Below are 22,277 nucleotides of genomic sequence, written 5' to 3'. Positions count from 1 at the left end.
AGAAGCTGTCTGGATTGGTAATTTAAGTAAACAGTTCCCTATACACATAAATGTAAAAGAAGAAATTAAGGTATTAGGTATCTATATTAGTAATTCTGATTGTTGTGAATCAAATTGCCAAAAAAAAGAACAGTGTCCAAAAAGAATTAAGAAAAGGAAAGTGAATAAGATGAGAGAAGAAAAGGGATTGTCGTACGCCGAAGCTGCTAAGAGAATGGAGAGAAACGAGGAGATGGTGGCAATGCAAAAAGAATCGGAGCAGGAAAGGAGTGGAGCTGATCAGAACATCTGCATGGACAATTAAAGATCTTTGGCATTCATTGCAATGGTCATAAATTGTGCTGCTGAAATACAGGGGAAGTCGGAAAGAATCAAGATGGTGCTGGACGCTGCCAGGAGATAGTTGAACATTGTACACATATCTGGAGATGATCTAGATGTTACACTGCGGGAAGGATTTGCATCAACTCAGGCAATTGGGTCTGGGTTATAGAATGGGAAATGTAGTGCCTTTTGCGCAAGGTACTTAACCTGAATTGCTCCAGCCAATATCTAGCTTTAAATAGAAATATGTATTGTATGTAAGATCTTCAGATTTCTCCAAATAAGAGCATCTGCTAAATGTTTAAAATGTAAAAGTAAAGGATAACCCTTGTGAAACATACCCACAAAGGCCAGTGAAGGGAGGATTACTGTCTGCAGTGCAAACTTGTGCTGTGTTTCAGTAATATTCCCACTGGCCAATGTGATTGCAATAAGCTTTTACTTTGTACCTTGCGAACTAGCTGTCTGCACTTCTTTAGTGGGGCCCAGATAGCTCAGTCAGTACTGAGTGTCAGACTTTAAATTTGTGGTTCCAGAGTTCAAGTCCCTGTTTGGGAAGAGTGTTTGACATACATCAAATGGTGTAAATAGCATGTGTTTCAAATCATGAAGCTTCGTGTGTACATTTCGATGAAATGTCTCAGATTAGGAATGATTTAGGGTGGCAGTGGTCCCAGATAGACAGATGCACCCGTGAATGGCACCCATCAAGAAGGACATTACCTGGAGAAACATGCAGTGAAGGCTTCAGGGGTATGTTCCAACTGCTTATTTTTTTACCTTGCTTCCTTGCCTTGCACCTAGCACCACCCATTGAAGGATGTAAGGAAAGGAAATGTGTCTGAGGTAATTGGAACATGAAGCCACGTCAATATCAGACATGGAAGATGGGGAGAGGTGGATCCACAGGTAGATTATTACATGTCACACGTCCCGAAAAAATATGCACTTTTGTTTCCTTGCTCAGTAATTCTTTGGGAGTCTCTGAGCTCCTGACTCCTTGATGGAGCATTTAACAGGTTGGAATATCCTCAAAGATGTATTCCAAACACTTATTTAAAAAAATAAGGGGTTGGAATACACCCCAGGTGTGGTCATGTGATGAAGTCTTCAGGTGCAGTCACACAGGGTGAAGCGTTCAGGTGTGGTCACACAGGGTGAAGCGTTCAGGTGTGGGCAAATGAGGTTAAGTCTCCAGGTGTGGTCACACAAGTTGAAGGCTTCAGGTGTGGTATGAACTGCACTTGGAGAACTGGTAGAACAACTCTGGTAGAGAAATGGTTTGTTTTTGTTCCTTTTCAATTTGAGAGGCGTGTGTTATTCTCTGTCTGAAAGATGTTTGTTCTCCACAGTGTAAAAATTGCGATGACTCTTTGTAGTTTGCCAAAGGGTTGAGCTGAACACATTCCATTGGTATAAATATAACAGTAGACGTTGGTGCAACTAGTTATTAAGTGTAAGGGGACAATTACTTTTTCACATAGTGATGTTATGGGCCTTTGGTTACGTTTTTCATTAAATAAATGAAATAGTATAGTACAAAAATAGTTGGTGTTTACTCTATTTCACTTAGTCTAATATCAGTGAATCAGGAAGGGGGAAAAACATAAACATTAAAAGAAAATATTAAGCATAACTGGAGCTATGGGAAGCAAGTCACAGATAAAAATGTAAAGCTGAAATATGTAGCAAGAATGTTAATGACTTGAAGAGATCAGGTAATAGCACGGAGTAGACACAAGGTCCAAAAGATCAGAGCAAGATCCACAGAGCTTTTTTCTTGAAGTTTAATGGGAGGTAGATGAAGATAGTCAATGCAGACAGGAGGTTTTGCTTTTTAAAAGTTTATTTCCAAATCTTTATACAGTTTTCAGAGTTCATTTCTTACATCGGTGATAGTCAATTATTGAGCATATTATTTAAAATATCTTAACCCGTTTAAAACAGTAAATTAGAAGAATTTAATCACTAGAAAACAGTAACAATTATTACCAATCAGCAGAAATGATAATTTCTCATTGTCTGCATTTTGTTGAGAGTAACATGAGGGTTTGTGTGCAGTGAATGAAGGTGCTGATTCCTTGTACCCTTTGGTTTGAATCTGAATCAGCTGATTGTGTTAAATATTAACATTTTGCATGATTTGTGTTTTCAGTCTGCATGGGGACCTTCAATTTTATGGAAAACATCAGTATCTTGTATTTGAAGGGTTACTACAAATGTCATTCCAGTTCACTTCTAAATAAAAATGCCAAACGACCTCAAGTTTATATCCATTTCAACGAAGGATCACTTTCTGAGTGGGAACATTGTTTATTAGCCTCACTGACTATTTGAGCTGCTGTCTAGGTCAGATGGATCAGTCAGTCAAAACAAAAACTTTTTAAAAAGTCACGTATACTTTTTGATAATATATGTATCAAAAATTGTACAGATATTTTATCAGTCAAGGTTCATTGGGGTTCAATTCATCATGGCCATTTCAATTCAGTCAATTAAGGACACTAAACTAAAATGGATCGAATGGATTGTTAAATGCCCATGATGATTTTCTGTGAGGCATGTCACAAATTGGCCCATTAGGACCATTAAAAAAATACTCTGGGCCTCATGAGTGAGTAGTTGAGGAAGCCTGGAATAAAGAGAAATGCCCCATCTCCTCAGCTGTGGAGGGGAGACATATAGCCCTGTTAGTCTCATATTGAGACATATTACCTCAGGACGCCTGGCCCCTCCCCCTCTTCGCACTTCCGCTTCCCAGTCACGTCTCCTGTCTGTCTTGGCTCCACGACGGTGGAATGACCTTCCCGTGGAAGTCCGAACAGCTGAGACCCTGACCACCTTCAAACGACAGCTGAAGACTCACCTGTTCAGGCTACACCTCTCCCCATCCCTCCCTACCTCCCTGTAGTCTCTAATCGACTATGTAATCTGAGGGTTGTAGCTAGGTAAGCTGTTTATCTTAGTTGACTTAGTTGACACTAGTGCAATAACTATTGCTTGTTTTATTTGCATAGACTGCTTTGTTGCTGTTTTTTGTTGTGTTAATCAGATTAACCTACAGGGTCCAAGTTAAACTGCACTTGGAACTGTACTTCCGTCTAGGGTTTTCAACATGTTTGTTCCTGGTTTTGGTTATACACTTTGTTGTACGTCGCTCTGGATAAGAGCGTCTGCCAAATGCCTGTAATGTAATGTAACATATAAACATTCACAGTAAGTCACGATCAAAGAAAGGTTTAGTGAAGAACAAAAGAGCTGAAGTTCACATCCATCAGCTGGAGTGGGGTTTAGGTCCGGCTCACAGCGCACAGCAGGTGGGGGGAAGGGCTGAGGGTGAACCCCACGGTCGGTGTCAGGTCCAGCTCATCCTCGGACACCCCTGGCGGTGGTGTGAAGCGGAACCTCTGCAGGAGGAAGGTGAAGAAGAGGAAGAGCTCCATCCTGGCCAGACTCTCTCCCAGACAGGCCCGTCGCCCTGCGAGGAAGAGATAATCACAGCACCTAAATACAGCTACAGGAGAGAGAGAGATAATCACAGCACCTAAATACAGCTACAGGAGAGAGAGATAATCACAGCACCTAAATACAGCTACAGGAGAGAGAGAGGGATAATCACAACACATAAATACAGCTACAGGAGAGAGAGAGATAATCACAGCACCTAAATACAGCTACAGGAGAGAGATAATCACAGCACATAAATGCAGCAGACTTTTTAAAAAGGGGGACCTGGCTGAAAAAGTTTGGGAACCACTGAGATACAAAGCATTGTTATTGAAAGCCTTTAATACAACAAGAGAGTAATAAATAAAGACATTTTAAATAGTACTGAAATTATCCCAGTGTCTTTGTGCAATTGCAGGTGACTGATAATCTCAGTGGTTTTACACAAGTGAAATGGAGATCTCGGTACCTTTTTCTAATCACAGAGGCGATATAGTTAATCCGAGAATCTACTGTATATTGTACTCAAAAGAGGTAATACCAGAACCTTAAAAAACTATTTTTCACAGGGCATAGATACAGGGGAGAGAATATCTCAAGGGTAGAAAGACAATTGATTTGAATAATCCCAGTGTCTTCATGCAACTGCAGATGACTGATAATCCCAGTGGTGTTATTTACCTAAAAGGGGGAAGAGAATCTCAGTACCAGAACTGACAGAGATAATGACAATGTAATCTATATTGTTCTACAGGTACAGGCGAACAGGAGTCCCTGAACCTTTTTATACAAGTAATAATCAGTGCCTTTATGAAACTGCAATACAGAAATAACAGTCCCTTTCTGCAACAACAGGGCGGAGAGACGGTAACAGTCCCCAGTGCTTTTTCCCACCAGAAGGAGAGCGTACAGGCCGCAAGCTTTCATTCAGGTTCTGTGTACCTCTGCTGACCCCTGGAAAAACCGGAAAGTCTACAGACTACTCTTAATACAAACTCCTCTGACTGAAAACAGCAACCTGTGGATCAGGAAGCTTACGTGTCATATCTGCTGCATTCTTGCATTGGTTCAGAGAGCTTTGCTTTGCCATGCGCTGCGCTGTGCTGTACCTGCAGAGAAGGGCATGAAGGCGTCTCTCTTGATGAAGCAGCCCTTCTCATCCAGGAAGTGGCCGGGGTTGAAGCTGTGGGGCGTCTCCCACTCCTCCTCATCCTGCAGCACCGACGTCAGGAGCGGGATCACTGTAGTTCCCTGCAACACACACACACACACACACACACACACCATAATCACACATACACACACACACAGCTACACTACATTTCCAAAAGTATGTGGACACTCCTTCTAATGTGTGGTTTTGGCTATTTCAGCCACACCCATTGCTAATGGGGTGCACAAAATCAAGCATACAGCCATGCAATCTCCATTAATAAACATTGGCAATAGAATGGGTTGTACTGAAGAGCTCAGTGGCTTTCAATGTGGCACTGTCATAGGATGCCACTTTTCCAACAAGTTCCAACAAAATTTCTGCCCTGCTAAGTCAACTGTAAGCTGTTATTGTGAAGTAGAAATGTTTAGGAGCAACAGCTCAACCATGAAGTGGTTGCCACACAAGTTCACAGAACAGGACCGGCGAGTGCTGAAGCGTGTAGCGTGTAAAAATAATCTGTCCTCCATTGCAACACTCACTACGCAAGAGTTCCAAACAACCTCTGGAAGCAACATCAGCACAAAAACTGTTTGTCAAGAGCTTCATGAAAAGTGTTTCCATGGCTGAGCAGCCATACACAAGCGTAAGATCACCATGTGCAATCACAATCAACGGCTGGAGGGGTGCAAAGCACACTGCCATTGGACTCTGGAGCAGTGGACACGCGTTCTCTGCAGCGAGGAATCACTCTTCACTATCTGGGTCTGGCAGAATGCATAGTGCCAACTGTACTGGCCCGAATAATGCCAACTGTAAAGTTTGGTGGAGGAGAAATATTGGTTTGGGGCTGTTTTTCATGGTATGGGTTAGGCCGCCTTAATTCCAGTGAAGATTAAATTTAATTTTTTTTTTGGAGGGTGGGGGGGGCGTATTTTCAGCTTTATTTGGATAGAACAGTGTAGAGAGACAGGAAGAATTAGGAGGAGAGAGAGGGAGAGACATGCGACAAAGGTCAGCGGTCGGATTCGAACCACCGACGTCGCGACTTGCATTGAGCATGAGAATAGCGCGCAACGGACTGCGCCACTACAGGCCCCAGCGAAGATAAATCTTAATGCTACAGCATACATTGGCATTCTAGAGAATTGTGCACTTTCAATTTTGTGGCAACAGTTTGGGACAGACCCTTTCCTGTTTCAGTACGACAATACCCCTGTGCTCAGAGAGGGGTCCATACAGAAATGGTTTGTTGAATTTGGTGTGAAAGAACTTGACTGGCCTGCACAGTGCCCTGACCTCTAGCCCATCAAACACCTTTTTGATGCACTGGAATGCCTACAGTGAGCCAGGCCTTATGCCCAACATAAGTGCCCAACCTCACTACTACTGTTGTGGCTGAATGGAAGCAAATCCCCACAGCCATGCTCCAAAATATATAACAGCAAAGGAGGGTCCAACTCCATATCAATACCTATGGTTTTGGAATGTGATGTTCAACAAATACATATGGGTGTAATGTTCAAGTGTCCACATACACTACATTTCCCAAAGTATCTGTACATATTCCTGCTATTCCAGCTAGTAGAGGCAGAGACCCTCAGGGTGTTCAAGCCTACGTTGGACACTGATGAATGCTGTCTAGCCCAGGGATCTCCAGTCTTATCGGAAAGGGTCGATGTGGGTGCAGGTTTTTGCTTTAGCCCTGAACTACCACATCTGATTCAAGGAATTAATATAATAAATATGTTAAGAAATTAATATATGGTCTATAATTAACATAATCAACATAAATGTACATAATGGAACCTTGCAACCTTTCTTTAAACCAGAAGGAAGAGGAAGAGAAGAAAGGAAAGTAGAGAACTGAGGTGCAAGAAAAAAGAGAGGAGAGAGGGACAGATAGAAGAATTAGGATCAGGAGAGGTGGTAGAACCTTCTTGATGACGTATCCCTGGAAGGTGACGTCACAGCTGGTGGTGTGGGGAAGGCTCATGGGTACAATGTTAGCCAGTCTCTGGATCTCGTGGATCACAGCGTCTGTGTAGGGCAGGTTCCTCCGGTCCTCCACCCGGGGTTCCCGGTCCCCAATGACCCGGCTCAACTCCTCCTGAACCTGGTCTGCACCCCGAGAGAGAGAGAGAGAGAGAGAGAAAGGTATACATTTTTTCAACAACAATCCAGGCACAACACTGATACTGTAATGACTCTGTGTGTGTGTGTATGTGTATGTCCTCACCCTGTATGTGGGGGTACTTGGCCATCAGCAGCAGACCCCATCTCAGGGTGGTTCCAGTGGTATCTGTCCCTGCTCCGAACAAGTTGCTGACAGTATAGTGCAGGTTGTTGTTATGGAAGTAGGAACCCAGCTGGTCTGACTCCTGATAGGGAACAGGTGCAGAACATGAACAATTAAATAAATAATGCATTAGTTGCAAGCAATTTATGAAATATGTTAAATATTTGTTTGTCACTTCTCAGAATGCCTAGCAGGCTTTTGCAAACACAGAAAAACTTGAACTGGCCAACATTACTCGGAAAAACTATTCAATAAATATATTGAAAAAAGGCTACCCTCAAATTTAAATTCAGACACTGTCATAACATTTCGTTTCAGATTTTAAACAGTAATTTCTGCACTTACACATCAGGCATTTGGCAGACATTCTTATCCAGAGCGACTTACACAACTTAGTCCTTACATACATCCTCAGAGTTACAAGCCCAGTTCTCTTACCACTATATGCTACACAGTCATTTTAATTCCCGCCATGAAATGCAGCCTAATATCCGAGATTGTTTTACCTGCTTGGCTCCTCGATTGCAGAACTCCCTTCTCATCACTTTATCAGAGATGCCGAAACTATGGCTATTTTTAAAACCATATTTCACGTAGAACGATCACCCAATGGACGTAAACAAATGCAGTGTATCGCCTCTTCTGGTTTCACATAGCTTCAATTGTGAAAATGGTGCCATCAACACCAATGTGCTCCTTCTTTAAAGTACTGCAGAGCTCGTCGTGGATATATTCCTGACACACCCGCGTGCGCGCGCGCACACACACACACAAACGCTTATATAAAGAATATACTTTAAGTTACCGCTGCAACAGTAGATTTTGACTTTTCTCAATCACAAATTCTGAATGCGATAACTGTGGAAATCGCTCTGGATGAGAGTCTCTGCTGAGTGAATCTACTGTAATGCAATTAAGGCTTGTGGTTAAGAACGACGCAGAGTATGGTTCAGTTGAGTCCCGTTCCGGTTCTCCCTCTCCATACCTCCTGCTGCCGAACCAGGAAGGAGTCCACAAATCCCCTGAGGTCCTGGGAGTTGAGTGTGTTCTTCAGTCCCTTCACCAACCCCGTAATCTCATCAATGTTCTTTTCGAAGTTCTTCAAAATCTGGGTCCGATTTACCAGCCACCAGCCACAGCACCAGCGCAGCCAGGGGAACATGTTGTACAACTGCAGTAACCAGCCCAAAATTCAAAACAACTCAGGAACAGAAACACAAAACACTTTAACCATTTTTAAAGAACTCTCACCCACCCTCTGTTTCCCTAATTTGAGAAATCGCCAATTGCATCCCTGGAGTCACCTCTCTGTCACCTGCCGTCCATATGAGGGCAGACCTGGGTCGTATAGCCTACCAGTTAAAAGAATAAACAATGTGCAACACAAAATTCCAGCTTTTAAAACAGACTTCCAGTTGCAACAGAGAATTCCAGAATTATTCAGCATTCATCCTGAAATCATGTTTAACTCCTGGATAATAACAGAACTAAACACAGATGAGCTGCCAGTAAAAGGTTCTTAAAGGTTCTGAACCCTGGCTAGAGCTTATAATGTATTGCCAGCGCAGCCTAACAATGACTAGCTGAAGCCTCTCTTAACTATGACACTAGGTTGACCCGACATTACTTTACTTCTTGCTCAGGAAGAATTACGAAGCTTAAAATTTCTAACTTCATACAGAATTGTGCTAAACAGTACTTGCTCAACAGTACCAGTTACCCGTATTTCAGCTGAACCAAGAAGTCGAATATTTTCATTTGCCCTGTCGACCATTTTTTGAAAGGCGGGGTCAGCGTAGTCAAAGCGGCAGCCATACATGATGGCGCTGATTATGTTGGAGACGGAGTAATTGACTGGCTGAGTGGTGTTGAATGGCTTGCCTAAAGACCAAAAAAGAATAAATAAAACCATTTTTTTCTACCCCCCTTTTTTATGGGATAAAAAAACATTCCTCCAAATTAACTCAACAACCTCTCCAACAAACTTAAAAATAACTGCACACAGGTAAGCTCTTGGACAGTGGATTCTAAACTCTGTGTCACTGTTTTCATGCTGCTTCTTGTTACAACCAATACCGGCATCAGTTGATGACTGAAAACATGCATTTTAAGTTGCACTATATATTTCCCTTAATTTTAAACACTGCAGACTTTGCTTGTAACCATTTGCTTTGACTCAGAACACTTTATTTTCCACAAATGGTTTAGTTTTATAGACCAGGTGTTCACTCTTTTAACGATTATTCATACAAGTCATTCACATGGTCATTCACCCCAATCCTAGGCATCGCTAGACTATACACTACCTTAAAATTTTCAAACTTGATAAATGCTGTAGCACTGACCACAAAAAATAGCTAGATGTGACGTGTTGCAACTAAGACATTCGCTGGATAAAAACGATTTTTATCCGCATATCTAACCTCAGATACTGGTTTTGTTAATCAACGGTTATAACCTGTTGCTATGGTTACTCTAAGGCGGCCAGCCGCCTAGCAGCGCGATTTCCTTCTAACTAATGTTCTAGAGAGAACTGCTCGCTGGGTGAACGCGGGATAAGCACAGACTGTAGGAGGTTAACAGAATATTAAAAAATAAATGTCTCTCACCCTTAAAATTCTCAAAGACCTCGATGAGGTATCGCGATTCCTCGATGATCTTCTCCTCACTCACCCTCTTGCCCATTCCGAAGTCGCGCAGGTTGGTGAGGGAGAAGCGTCTCATCTCTTTCCAGGAGTTTCCGTTGGAGAACAGCACACCTGGGAGAGGGCAGAACGCCACAAGGGGAATAAACGGAAAGATCTGAATTTAATACATATTTTTTGTATCTTGTGCCAAACAAAAAAAATGACAACTGCAGTTTTGGAATCTGTCCATCTGTAATCATTTGTGCAAACAAATGCAATTGTAGAAGACAGGTCAGCACCTAGAACACTGTTTCTTCCAGCTTTTAGTGATGCTGTGAAAATCAGCACTGAAGTGGTCGGGTGGCAGACCAACTAGCCTACTTATTTTAACAGCTGATCCTCCACTGGAATGCCTTTCCTTGACTGTCCAATAGCGCACTGCTGTAGTGCTGATTCTGCAACAGCAGGCTGCTAGTGGGCATTTCAGGGCTATTCAAGTGTGTCTGAAAGCATCCGACCAGAGACAGACTATTGGCCCTCTGATCAGTGTGGGGGAAAAGGTATGCTTGGACACTCAAAGACTGTGGCGATGTCCAGTTGGATAAATGTTCTGGGTCACTATATTTGCTGAAGTGCACGTAGATTGTCAAACCGACAAACAGACAGGACTGGACTGGATTACATACCGTGCCCTTGCAGAGTCTCTCTAAATATGGGTGAAATTTCCCGGTCTCCAAACTCTTCAGCGTAGTTGACCAGCGCCTGTTTGACCGTTTTGTAGCCTGCCAGGACGACCACCTTCTTGGGGCCCAAGTATATGGTGAACACAGATCCATATTTCTTGGACAACTGTAGAGACAGAAAATAAATTAACAGGATTTGAGCAGCACTTCCTCTGTGACAGTACCTAAGCCACAGTCAATTGTTGCTGTCAATAATAGTATTGTTTGTCCAATTATTCATAAACGACAAACATGAATATTCACAACATGACTGAAAATTACAGTAATAACTATTATTGATTCTCATGAACTACAAACCCATTTCAATACTGACTTTTATTTTAAACATTTTGAAGGAACATCAATAATCAGGACTGTGCTTCAAAAAGTATTAAATGATCTCTTGCTAAATTCTAAGGTGAATGCTCTATACTTGTCCTTTTAGGAAGTGCTGCCGTTGATACCATTATCCATTCTACTATAATTATTAGACTCAACAGCTGATCATAGCTCTGAACTAGTTCTCTTCTTACCTATTTAACAGAAAATTCCTATTTAACAGCATTGTGTGTGTATTCGTGAACTATTTTCTTCCCCTTTCAGAGGTGTAACATCCTCTGCAGCAACTTCTACTCGTGCTCCTCAAAGACTTCCAGTTCCAGTTTTGTTCATGCTTCATTTAGGTGAAATTATCTGCAAACTTAATGTACCTTTTCACTTTGATGCCAGTGACACCCAGCTACATCTCCCCATTGTATCGAGCACAATGATCTGAATTGGCTATTTGACAGAATTTATATTGCATGTCAAAAACTGGAGATCTTAATTTCTCCAGCTTAATTCTGGCCTGGGTTCACGGCACACTCTGTTCCTGTTCAGTCATATCATAACAAAGTCTACTTCAGGAAACTGTGGGATTATCTTTTACCCAAGTCTCTATGTTAATCAACACACAAACATGTTTGTCCAGTCTTACTTTCTCCAAGAAAAATACCTAAAATAATGTCAAATTTATGCTTTGGACACACTGCAGTTCACTGTTTTGGCCTTCGTTTTGAACTCCTTAAAAAAAAAAAAAAAACACTTTAGGTATATTGTGAAGCACTAAATGCCTGTAATGTAATGGATTATAGTATCTCCCAAATGCCTAAACACAAATATATGCATTACATTACATTACATTACAGGCATTTGGCAGACGCTCTTATCCAGAGCGACGTACAACAAAGTGTATAACCATAACCAGGAACAAGTATGACAAAACCCCTAGAGAGAAGTGCAGGGAACAACCGCATAGTTCAACTTGGACCCTGAAGGTTAAACTGATTAACACTAACAACGAGAACGGCAACAACGCAGTCTATGGAAAAAATACAAGTAGTCGTTAAGACAGTTAATGCACCTAAGTCACCTACGAAACAGCTGCCTAGTTACAACCCTAAGCTTACAGTCATTTATAGGGGGGTAGGGAGGGATGGGGAGAGGTGCAGCCTGAAGAGGTGAGTCTTCAGTCGTCGTTTGAAATGGGTCAGTGTCTCAGCTGTTCTGACCTCCACAGGGAGGTCATTCCACCATCGTGGGGCCAGAACAGACAGGAGACGTGTTCTGGAAGTGCAGGTGCGAAGAGGGGGAGGTGCTAGGCGTCCTGAGGTAATAATATATCTAACTGTAAAGAATTGTTTTTATTTGTTTTTATTTTTTGTTGTTTGCTTTTTACATTAGAAAGAGCATGCAGTATCATGGTGAGACGAAACTAGATCTAAATCTCAGACAATGGAGAAAGAGAAGGGAAAACAAGTATGTGAATAAGGAGAAAAAAAAACTGGCAGGACAAACTGTCCCCAGTTATCACAGGTCAGTGCATCCATTCAAAATTAAGCTGTTTCTAAAACAGGTTTAAACGCAGTTTAATGGCAGTAGATTAAATGTAATCGACATGCCACAGCTTTTTGTCAGTAAGCAATTTAATCCCTCTGACACTTTTCTGAAAACAAGGCTCACAATAACAGTTTGCTTCCAGACCCGGACCGAGTAGTTATTTCTTTACCCTTCTTAGACACCTGGGGCTTGGGGATTACTGAGCTAGTTTGTACTGAGCGGTGCAACTGCACTGAGTAAAACCCGGAACCCTCCCAAATCTGGAACGTGGACTGAAGTAAAGAGAGCTGTTTAAAATTTCTGCAGATTTCAGACAATTTTGAAAGTTTTGTTTTAGTATATGTGTTTTCTTATTACATCTTTTTATTGACGTTATTTTTTATTTTTTCATTATTATTATTATCTTTTTTTCTCAGCATTCTTAGAGGTAGTAATTGTAATAGTGTAATATTCATAATAATAATCATTATATCACTCTTTTTTTTTTTTGTCCTTACCTCACAGAGAGACAGGTGGAGCTGTTTGAGGTCCAGGTGGAGCAGGTTTCCAAGGAGGGGCAGGGGTCTGGGTCCCGGTGGGTCTTTTCCCTGCCCAGGGGTGGAAGACAGCAGGTAGAGCAGAAACAGCACCAGCACTACCCCTAGAAGTGTCAAAAGTGGGGGCATCTGGGGTAAAAGCCCCTCCAACATAGCTCCTTCTGAACTGATCAGCCCCAAGCACAAAATAGATGGACAGGGAGGGCGAGAGTGAAAGTGAGAGGGAGAGGAAGAAAGAGACAAAACAGACAAAATTGCAGTGGTAGCAGAGGTAGTATTTTCTCTAATTTGTCAGAGAACAAGGGAGAAAGAAAGAGTGAAAGGGGGATTTTAATAGCAGCAATAGCAGAGCTTTGCGTTTTCTCCTATTTTTGAGAGATGGGTGGAGGGAGAGAAATAGAATCGACAGCGTCAACACTCCAGAGCAATAACGCCTGTCTCAACAACAAGGATCCTCCTCGTCCTTAGGGGAACTTCAGAGTCTCAGCCAAGGGAAAAAAACACAACTCCCTTGTTTCACAGGCCAGTGGGCAGGGCCAAAGCTGACAAAACACAAGCTGTCTCCCGAACTGCAACCGAACAGATCATAATTAGTGGTGATCCGTTTACCTTAAAAAACTGGTGGTGGGTTGGGCTAAGGCAGTCGAATGTCCCCTAGCTAATCCACAAATCTACAAAAGAAGTTTTCACGCCAACATAAACAGTAAACTTCAGGCTTAAATGCTGTCAGTTACATTGCAAACATTATCTTGCAAAACACTGTCATGCATCACGCGCTCGCAACTTCCTATTCCAAATAGTGCATTTGGCATTGAGCAGACGCAATGGAATACATTTTGTTATATCATTTCAGCGGATAATTTCCCAAGCAAGAAGTGTAATTAGGCAACGGGTATTAGGTCATATTTCACAGCGTGGCAGCATTACTTGATTGAGTAATTCCTAAATTTACATTGTTTAAATAGTAAATTCCCTAAGGTGTTCAATTTCAACAGTGAAAACCTGCCGTATGAATTATATTACATTTATTTAGCAGACGCTTTTATCCAAAGCGACGTACAAAAGTGTATATCGTGGTCATTGTAACAACTACAAAACACAGATTCAATAAGGTACAATACTCATTTCGTACAGCTATTTAAAGTCAAGAACACAGTTCAGTTCACACACTGAACATTATTCTGACCTAATTTATTCCAAGTCAAACTTGGGGGAAGAACAAGCTACAATATTAGGACAAAAATACAAATCACAAAAAGTTTGCTAATCCAAATAAGTATACCTTTTTTTTTTTGCATATGCTGCATCTCGTATATTCTGCTGCCACTTTTAAATTTGGTGAGGTAGTAATTGGCTCAACACTTCCACTCGATTTCAACTTCGTTTTAAATAAATCGTGTTTTAGTCAGTTAAAGTACTACGCTACCCACAATCCTACAGCAAGTTCCACCAATCAGAGACGTTGCCGTTACCACAGAGATGAGAATCACTCTGAAGTCACCGATTACGGCTGGAGAACAGTCAGTACAAGCTGGAAACACGCGAAGAAGTAGTCGACGTCAACTTCTACGTGGTTGTCCAGGCAGGCTACAAGACGGTCAAACAGGCGCTGGTCAAATACGCTAAAGAGTTTGGAGACCGGGAAATTTCACCCATATTTATAGACGCTCTGCAAGAGCACGGTATGTAATCTAGTCCAATCCTGTCCATCTGTTGGTTTGGCCATCTAAATGTACTCCGAAAACCGTAACAACTTAGAACACTTATCCATTTGGATGTAGCCAGTCTTTGAGTTTTTTCCCCACAGTGATCAAATGGCCAATAGTCTGTCTCTGGTGGGATGCTTTCAGACCCAGCTGAATAGCCCTGAAATGAAAGAGGGGGCTCCAAAGGTATGGAGGAATATTTCAGACAAAATTAAATACATCATGAAATGTGCGCATAAATAATTAAATGCAGCACAAAATGTATGTATTTTATTATTGTGACTGCAGTTGGTCCAGGATTGACAGAAACAGAAGGCAAGCTGATGGTGACAGGGCTGGATCCTCCATCTACTCTGGGTTCCCTCTCCCCACTCCAAAAGTCACTGTGCAGAGAGGTGTGGATGGCCATAAATCCCCTTCCTGTGTCCTGGGAGCCATCGGAGGAGGCTCCCATTTTGCCTGCGCACCCATCAGAGATTCTCATCGGGAAAGCAGGGGAGTCCACAGAGGGTTGGGGCCATGTCCTTTGTCTGACTGGAGTGAGAGACCAGAGTTGACTTTGCCTCCTTGGGTGTGCAGTTCTGTGGGGGGCTGGCATGAGATCCCATGAAACTGTCCCTGGTGGGGGTGGGGGGCTGCATCTTCCCGTGGGGGAGTTGTGCCCACCTAGGGTGTGCACTGCCATTACAAGGTCAATATAGGTTAATAAACGGATAAGCTTGACGCCTTCAATAGAGAATATGGGTGGCTCTTAAAAGAGCCTTTGGGTAGATGCAAAACGCATTTCTGAATTATAGGTTTACCCACCAAAGCCGTACAGAGTGCGACCCTGACGCTTTAGAGCATAAACCACATCCATAGCGGTGACGGTCTTTCTCTTGGCGTGCTCGGTGTAGGTGACTGCATCGCGGATAACGTTCTCCAGAAACACCTTTAGCACTCCTCGGGTCTCTTCGTAGATGAGACCAGAAATACGCTTGACTCCTCCACGGCGAGCCAAACGACGAATAGCTGGCTTAGTGATACCTTGGATATTATCACGAAGAACTTTGCGATGACGCTTGGCGCCTCCTTTCCCAAGACCTTTCCCGCCTTTTCCTCGACCACTCATTTTCTGCACACAAGACGATATAATTTCTGTACGAGAAATAATGATCTCCAGTTGCGTAACAGCGCGTATCTATGTGCGCAAAGACGACCTGATTGAAGCCACGTATCAAGAAGGCGGTGGCTCTAGCTAAAGCCCGCCTCCCACACTCCAAGACTTCCGAGTATTAGAGCATAAAGACTTACTGCACACCGAACTAGTAGTTTGAATAAAAAAGATCTGGAGGCAATATCGTCTGATTCTAAGATTACTAAAACTGGAATGCATACAAATTAATATCACAAAGCTAGGACAGAACACTAGCATCTCACTAGCCATTCTAGTAGTCTGGGTGGACCAAGATTACGTTATTCTACATTTGGAGTGGTTAAGTGAATATTGGTATGAGGCAGGCCGTCCTGCCAAGGCGTAACTGTAACAGTGTTGTGAATTTATTATTAAACAGTATTTTAAGCGATTAAGCTCCCAAAATGTGTACAAATGAAATGTTCCAAAACAAATGAAGAATAATAACCAGTAATTTAAAAATAAATTCCCCAACTGACCCCCCCCCCCAAATGCTTTATTTCCACATGCGTAACAAAGACAATTATTGGAGGAAATTAAATGTTACAAAATTCACATTATCACTAAAGTAAATTACAAATTCAAAGGTGTCCATTGGGCCTTTTTTCACTACCACTTCAAAGAATGACTGAAATGCATCGAATATTCCTACTGATTTACTGGCTGCCACAAATGCGTGTATTTCAGACCACGGAAATACTAAACTGGGTGGAAGTAAAAAATGTCCATAACAAGAATATTGTAGGTGGTTGCTAAAATAACTATAGATATTCCTTTCGCTCATAAGGGAAATGGTTGATTGTATCCATCAAGTTTGTATCCATCCAAGTTTATTCCTGGCATATTCCAATCAGGTTGAACCGTCATTTCATTTCTGACGAGGGACTGGAGAGTTGCTTTTAATTCAGTCAGTTGGGTACATAAAGTGAATCCACGCAACAAAAAATACAATTTTCGAGACACCTACACGCTCACCGATAGGAGAGAATAACCAGTCATTCCATGAACTACACTGGAGCGTGACATATTCTCTCCTAAACACAAATCACACAGACACGCAATTATAACCTGGAGAGATTTGCTCAGACACACTTTAAGTGGCTCATAAGATACTTTGTGGTTTGGACAGCATCACATTTTCAGTTTTGTCATATGGTTTACCGGCCACACGTGCGATTGCAACAACCGAGGTACGATGGTTCCCAGGCCCCACATGAATGAAGTATCGGCACTGGGCAATACAACAAGACAAAGTATCATGAAGTCGAATTGGTTGTAATGGTAGTTTTGCGTATTTGATACAGATTTAGTGGCTCTTAAAAGAGCCTTTGGGAGAATGGTCCTCGTGAAAGCAACAGAAATTACTTTGCCTTCACTGCTTTTTCGGTTTTCATGGGGAGCAGAACAGCTTGGATGTTGGGCAGTACTCCGCCCTGGGCGATAGTAACGCCTCCAAGCAGTTTGTTCAGCTCTTCGTCATTACGCACTGCCAGCTGCAAATGTCTGGGAATGATGCGAGTTTTCTTGTTGTCGCGGGCCGCATTACCAGCCAGCTCCAAAATCTCAGCAGTTAGATACTCCAGCACGGCAGCTAAGTATACTGGAGCGCCAGCACCAACACGCTCAGCATAGTTTCCTTTACGTAGCAATCGGTGAACGCGACCTACTGGAAACTGCAGTCCCGCCCTAGATGAACGAGTCTTTGCTTTCGCTCTCGCCTTACCGCCAGTCTTGCTTTTTTTTTTTTTTAAATAAACTTTATTTCAATTATACAAGTTATTACAAACAATTACATAAACAAGAAAATCTAAATACATTAGGTAAAGCATCTTCTATATTAAAAGTCCAGAGTTTGCCAAAGATTTGCATTGCCGTGCTTGATGTCAATTGTCCTTCGACGTTTCAGTTCTGTTAAAATGTTCTTGTATACAGATTCGCTTGACACGTAGATGTGATCAATTGTCATTTTACTTCGCGTTTTCCATATGTGCTGGTTCACTAGACATATTATTAACCAGTATAAATCTTTAAGTTTATCATCAATGTTATATATCATTCCATAAAACACAGTTTCGGGTGTAATTGAAATATTAACACCAATAGATTTAATTTGTTCCCATATTTTTTCAGATCTACTGCATTCAATCAACAGATGCTCCAAAGTTTCATCTGCATCACAATCAGGCATTGGGCAGGATTTCGTTGTAACAAAGCAACTCCATTTTACAACAGCTCTCAGAAACACTTCAGAAACACTGAACTTAAAAAGATAATTTTTGACAGGATTAACAAATTACATATACCTATTCTAGACCTAAAGCTTGTGTTTTTACCAGACCACTTTAGAACTTCATCTTTGACTTCTTTTTCTTTTTTTTGCCAATTTGATTCACAACAATCAGTATTACTAATATAGATACCTAATACCTTAATTTCTTCTTTTACATCTATGTGTATAGGGAACTGTTTACTTAAATTACCAATCCAGACAGCTTCTGATTTATGATGGTTTAAAACTGCTCCGGACATTTTTTCGTAAATTTTAAAATGCTCATATATAATATCCAATTCTGTTTGTGATTTTACAAACACAGTAATATCATCAGCATATGCTGAAATGATAACTCTCTCATTCCCAACCTTTATCCCTTCTAATCGCTTATCGTTTTGAATTATTTTAACCAAAGGGCTGATTGAAATCACATATAGAGCAGCACTTAGTGGACATCCTTGCTTCACCCCTCTATGAACTTCAAAACATTCTGTCAGCTGTCCATTTACATTCACTTGGACTAAGGATTTTGCATAAAGACACCTAACCATTTTAATAAAGTTTTGCGGAAATCCATATTTTTTCAGAACTTCAAATAAATATTCCCTTGAGACATAATCGAAAGCTTTTTTCTGATCTAAAGCAATAATATAAAAACCATCTTCTTTTTCCATATTAGAAATGCATTCCCTTAGCATACATAAATTATCAAACATTAACCTTCCTTTTACAGCACAGGTCTGTTCTCTTTCTATAAGCAGATCCAGGCTATCCTGCAACCTATTTACTAGCACCTTAGCAAATATCTTATAGTCCAAGTTCATTAAAGTTAATTGTCTCCAGTTGTTAATATCATATTCATCTCCTTTTTTGAAAATTAAAGTGATTATACCTTCATAAAAGGAATCATACATATACTCTTTTAAAATGCCTTCATTGAAGACCTGGGTTAAAAAACCAGAGATTTCCTTCTTACATTTCACATAAAATTCTGCTGGCAAACCATCCTTACCTGGTGCTTTTTTTAGATTTAACTGTGAAATAGCCAGCTCAACTTCTTCTTGCAGAATAGGACATTCCAAGTCATCAGAATTAAGACACTGACCATCATTAATTGAATTTAAAAAGAGTTGAGACAGATCATTGTCAATTTCAATATCTGCATACATCTTTTGACACAGGTTTTTGACAGTATGCCGTATATCACATTCTTTTTCAATAACAATACCCATTTCATTTCTTATTGCTTTAATACATTTCTGTTGTTGCTTATCTTTAAACTGAGCTATAATATTAATAGCACTAGGAGCATCTTTGACATTCATATTGCTTCCTATCTGTACCTGTAAACCACGTAGAGAATCTTTGTTCATATATTCAATTTCATCTTTTATTTTGTACATTTCAGTAAATTCTAAGTCTGTTTTACTCAATTTTACGTTCAATTCTATGTATTTTTTGAGCAGCAGGTCATATTTATAATTTTTTTCCTGATTTAGACGTTTACACTTGTATCTAAAAAAAAGTCCTTCATCCTATGTTTTAAAATTTCCCACAACTCAATGGCTGTTTTTGTCAGAATTTTCAAGTTCTTTATATTGTCGATTTCAAGTTTTAACTCTGACACTAGTTCTAAATTATCAAGACACTGAGTATTTAATTTCCAATAGGATTTCTTGGGATCACCTGTGATTTTGAGCTGCACTGTAACAGCCAAGTGATCAGATTCCACAAGAAGTTTAGTTTTGTAATCACATATATCAAAGTTACTATTTACATAAATTCGATCAATCCCTGTCCTTGTATATTTGTCATGTCTAGTAAAGTCAACCTTATTTGGATGTAAAATTCTAAAAGCATCCCTCAAGTCTGTTCCTTCCAACATTTTTTTTAGAGCGGTTCTTTCTCTCGTCATTAAAAAAGGTCTGTGTGAATATATATCTTTCTCCTCTAACACCACATTAAAATCACCACACACCACAATCGGACACCCTGCACATAAAAAATTTCTAAGTTTGCTAAACAGTTGGGTTTTCTTCACTCTATCTGGTGCAGTATATACATTAATTATTCTAATCTTTTTACTAAAAAGGTAACAGTCTAAAACCAATAACCTGCCTGGGATAATTTCCCGTTTTCTTGTAACAGTAACCTTATTTCGAAAAAAGATTCCAATCCCATCAGCCTTATCTTCACCAATTGAGATGAAGCAGGACCCTTTTGACCAAATCTTTTTAACGTCCTCTACATCCGTGCTCGTTGAAAGCCTCATTTCTTGTAAACATAAAACATCAAAATCTGTTTGCAACAACGTATCAAATTTCTGGTGCCTGTTCTTAATCGATTGCACTCCTCTCACATTCAACGTGCAAACATGCATGTAAAGGGTACTCATAGAGTGTATTTATGAGACAGGCATTATTCTTTCATGGACTAATTTTAGTGTCCATTTTCTTTCGGTCTCTTTCATTTGATAAAACAAGCTTTCGTTTATTAACAGCTCTAGAAATGTTATCGACATTTGTGGCACTTACTTGCTGTCCAGTTACAGGAACATTCTTTGTCGACGTGCGTGGTGATTTGGCCATTTGCATCTGTGTATGCATTATATTCTCCGCACAAAATCGTATGGTAGCGGGTTCGCTACTAAACTCCTGGATGTCCGGAGAGTCTGGTTCTTCACTGGCGGAGTCATATACTTCGCCGTCATCTTCATCCTCATCATCCTCCTCTCCACTGCCCTCTCCGGTCCCGGAGGAGTTAGGAGAGGAGGAGGAGGAGGAGGTGGAGGACTGGCTATGTGACCCTCCATCCGTGGAGGGTAAGCTGACTTCCGCAGCGCACAGGAGCTTCAGCTCCCTCTCTACATCCGGCGGCCTCTGTTGCTGGACTATGGTGGATGTTACTCTTTCTCCCTCCAGTATTGTGTGCTTTGCCTGCTGCTGGGCTCCTCCTGGAGCTTCTTGTCGCCTCAGGACGGAAATGAAGCTGCCTCTTCCTCTGCCTCTGCCTACCACCAGTCGCCCCTCGTCCTTTCCTACTGCGACTGGCTGTGTCCCTCTCCGCAGCGGGGCGGTAGAGCTGCGCTCCTCTCCACTCTCTGGCAGCTGCTGCCTGGTTGTGGCGCATTGAGTGTTATTGCTATCTGGCAGTGGCTCCTGTTGGGCTGCGGTCTGCGGTTCTCTGGCGCTCTCTTGTGGCTCTTGCTGGTTTTGACGCGGTTGCTGCTCGTCCTCGGCTCTGGCTCGGTTTTGGTTTTTTGCTTTATTGCTGTAGGAATGGGGACATTTAAAATAAGTGTGCCCCACTCCTCCACACAGGCTGCACCGGGAATCATTGCTGCAATCTTTGGCCTTGTGACCCAATCCTCCACACTTCCAACACTTCATCTGGGTACACTCCTTTACCTGATGGTCAGGTGCACCACAGACGAAGCAAGTTTGTCGCTGCCCAGAATAAATCACACGGCCATTGTAAGGGCCTAGAGATATGGAATTAGGTAATGTTATGGGATGACCATTCGCGTCTTTTTTTAACTGGAGTTTGTATTTCCTAACCCCGTACCAAATTCCAAAACGGTCCACAGGCTTGTAAGGGGCCTGCAGGATATCGCCATGTCTCATTAGAAAAAGTTCAATATCATGGTCCGACACTCGGCCAGTCCAAAATTTTACCACAACATTGATGGTATCTATAGCTATAGAAGAATCGATAGTCCAATTGCTCCAAGGGACTTCATTTGATTTTGCATATGCCGTCTCCATGAAGCGCCTCAGGGCGTCTTCGTGGAAAAAACAAAGTTCAAAATCTTTCCTATTAGGCAACGCAATGAAAGAATATACATCCTTGACATTAATGCCGCCTGATGCGAAAGGTGACTTTTCCCCGACCTGATCACGGGAAGGGGGCTCACCTGCTCTGGTATATTTTAACCTCGCCCAGTGTTGGGCGAACCGAGAGGCATAGGAGGCCATGTTTGTTATTTTATTTTTATTTCCTCAGCCAGACCGCAGCCGTAGCTACGGCCGCGGCCTGGGGAGATTTTAGCGGTTTCTTTTTGTTTTCTCCCTTTTTTCAACACACGAATCCACTCAGTAAACCAACTTAAGCGCAACGATACAGTTAATGCAGTGATCCGA

General features: G+C 41.6%; 4 protein-coding genes across 8 annotated transcripts in view; 1 reads left to right on the top strand and 3 right to left on the bottom strand.

Annotated features, from left to right (window-relative positions):
* LOC118219604 (cytochrome P450 2K1-like) overlaps positions 1 to 20,803 on the bottom strand; it is a 38,305-nt gene extending 17,502 nt beyond the window's left edge. The window contains exons 1-10 of one of the 4 annotated variants that reach the window (XM_035402912.1): positions 20,673 to 20,803; positions 12,948 to 13,152; positions 10,537 to 10,699; positions 9,833 to 9,982; positions 8,944 to 9,104; positions 8,209 to 8,394; positions 7,164 to 7,305; positions 6,861 to 7,045; positions 4,881 to 5,022; positions 3,463 to 3,802 (exon numbers count right to left, since the gene is read on the bottom strand). In XM_035402912.1, coding sequence (XP_035258803.1) covers positions 3,615 to 3,802; positions 4,881 to 5,022; positions 6,861 to 7,045; positions 7,164 to 7,305; positions 8,209 to 8,394; positions 8,944 to 9,104; positions 9,833 to 9,982; positions 10,537 to 10,699; positions 12,948 to 13,139 — 1,509 coding nt within the window. In that variant the 5' untranslated portion in view covers positions 13,140 to 13,152; positions 20,673 to 20,803 and the 3' untranslated portion in view covers positions 3,463 to 3,614. Of the gene's footprint in view, positions 1 to 3,462; positions 3,803 to 4,880; positions 5,023 to 6,860; positions 7,046 to 7,163; positions 7,306 to 8,208; positions 8,395 to 8,943; positions 9,105 to 9,832; positions 9,983 to 10,536; positions 10,700 to 12,947; positions 13,153 to 19,150; positions 19,620 to 20,672 lie in introns of those variants that run through there. The other 3 variants (XM_035402913.1, XM_035402910.1, XM_035402909.1) reach the window with 3 other exon arrangements.
* LOC118219617 (cytochrome P450 2K1-like) overlaps positions 1 to 22,277 on the top strand; it is a 607,214-nt gene that overhangs the window by 61,593 nt on the left and 523,344 nt on the right. The window lies entirely within an intron of this gene.
* On the bottom strand, positions 15,293 to 15,854 carry LOC118219662 (histone H4). The gene has a single exon (XM_035403004.1). The coding sequence runs from the start codon at positions 15,801 to 15,803 to the stop codon at positions 15,492 to 15,494; it is 312 nt and encodes a 103-aa protein (XP_035258895.1). The 5' UTR covers positions 15,804 to 15,854; the 3' UTR covers positions 15,293 to 15,491.
* On the bottom strand, positions 17,218 to 17,602 carry LOC118221646 (histone H2A-like; the record flags this gene model as incomplete). The annotated part of the gene is made up of 1 exon (XM_035406901.1): positions 17,218 to 17,602. A coding segment is annotated over one exon (375 nt), but the record flags the coding sequence as incomplete, so codon positions are not given.

Source organism: Anguilla anguilla, chromosome 2 (genome assembly GCF_013347855.1).
Source record: "Anguilla anguilla isolate fAngAng1 chromosome 2, fAngAng1.pri, whole genome shotgun sequence".
Classification (NCBI taxonomy): Eukaryota; Metazoa; Chordata; class Actinopteri; order Anguilliformes; family Anguillidae; genus Anguilla; species Anguilla anguilla.
Note: the sequence above shows the minus strand (reverse complement) of the source record. Positions and strands in the feature narration are given on the sequence as shown.

Excerpts from the sequence above, each read along its gene's own strand:
- LOC118219662 (XM_035403004.1), bottom strand. The coding sequence starts at position 15,803 with ATGAGTGGTCGAGGAAAAGGCGGGAAAGGTCTTGGGAAAGGAGGCGCC.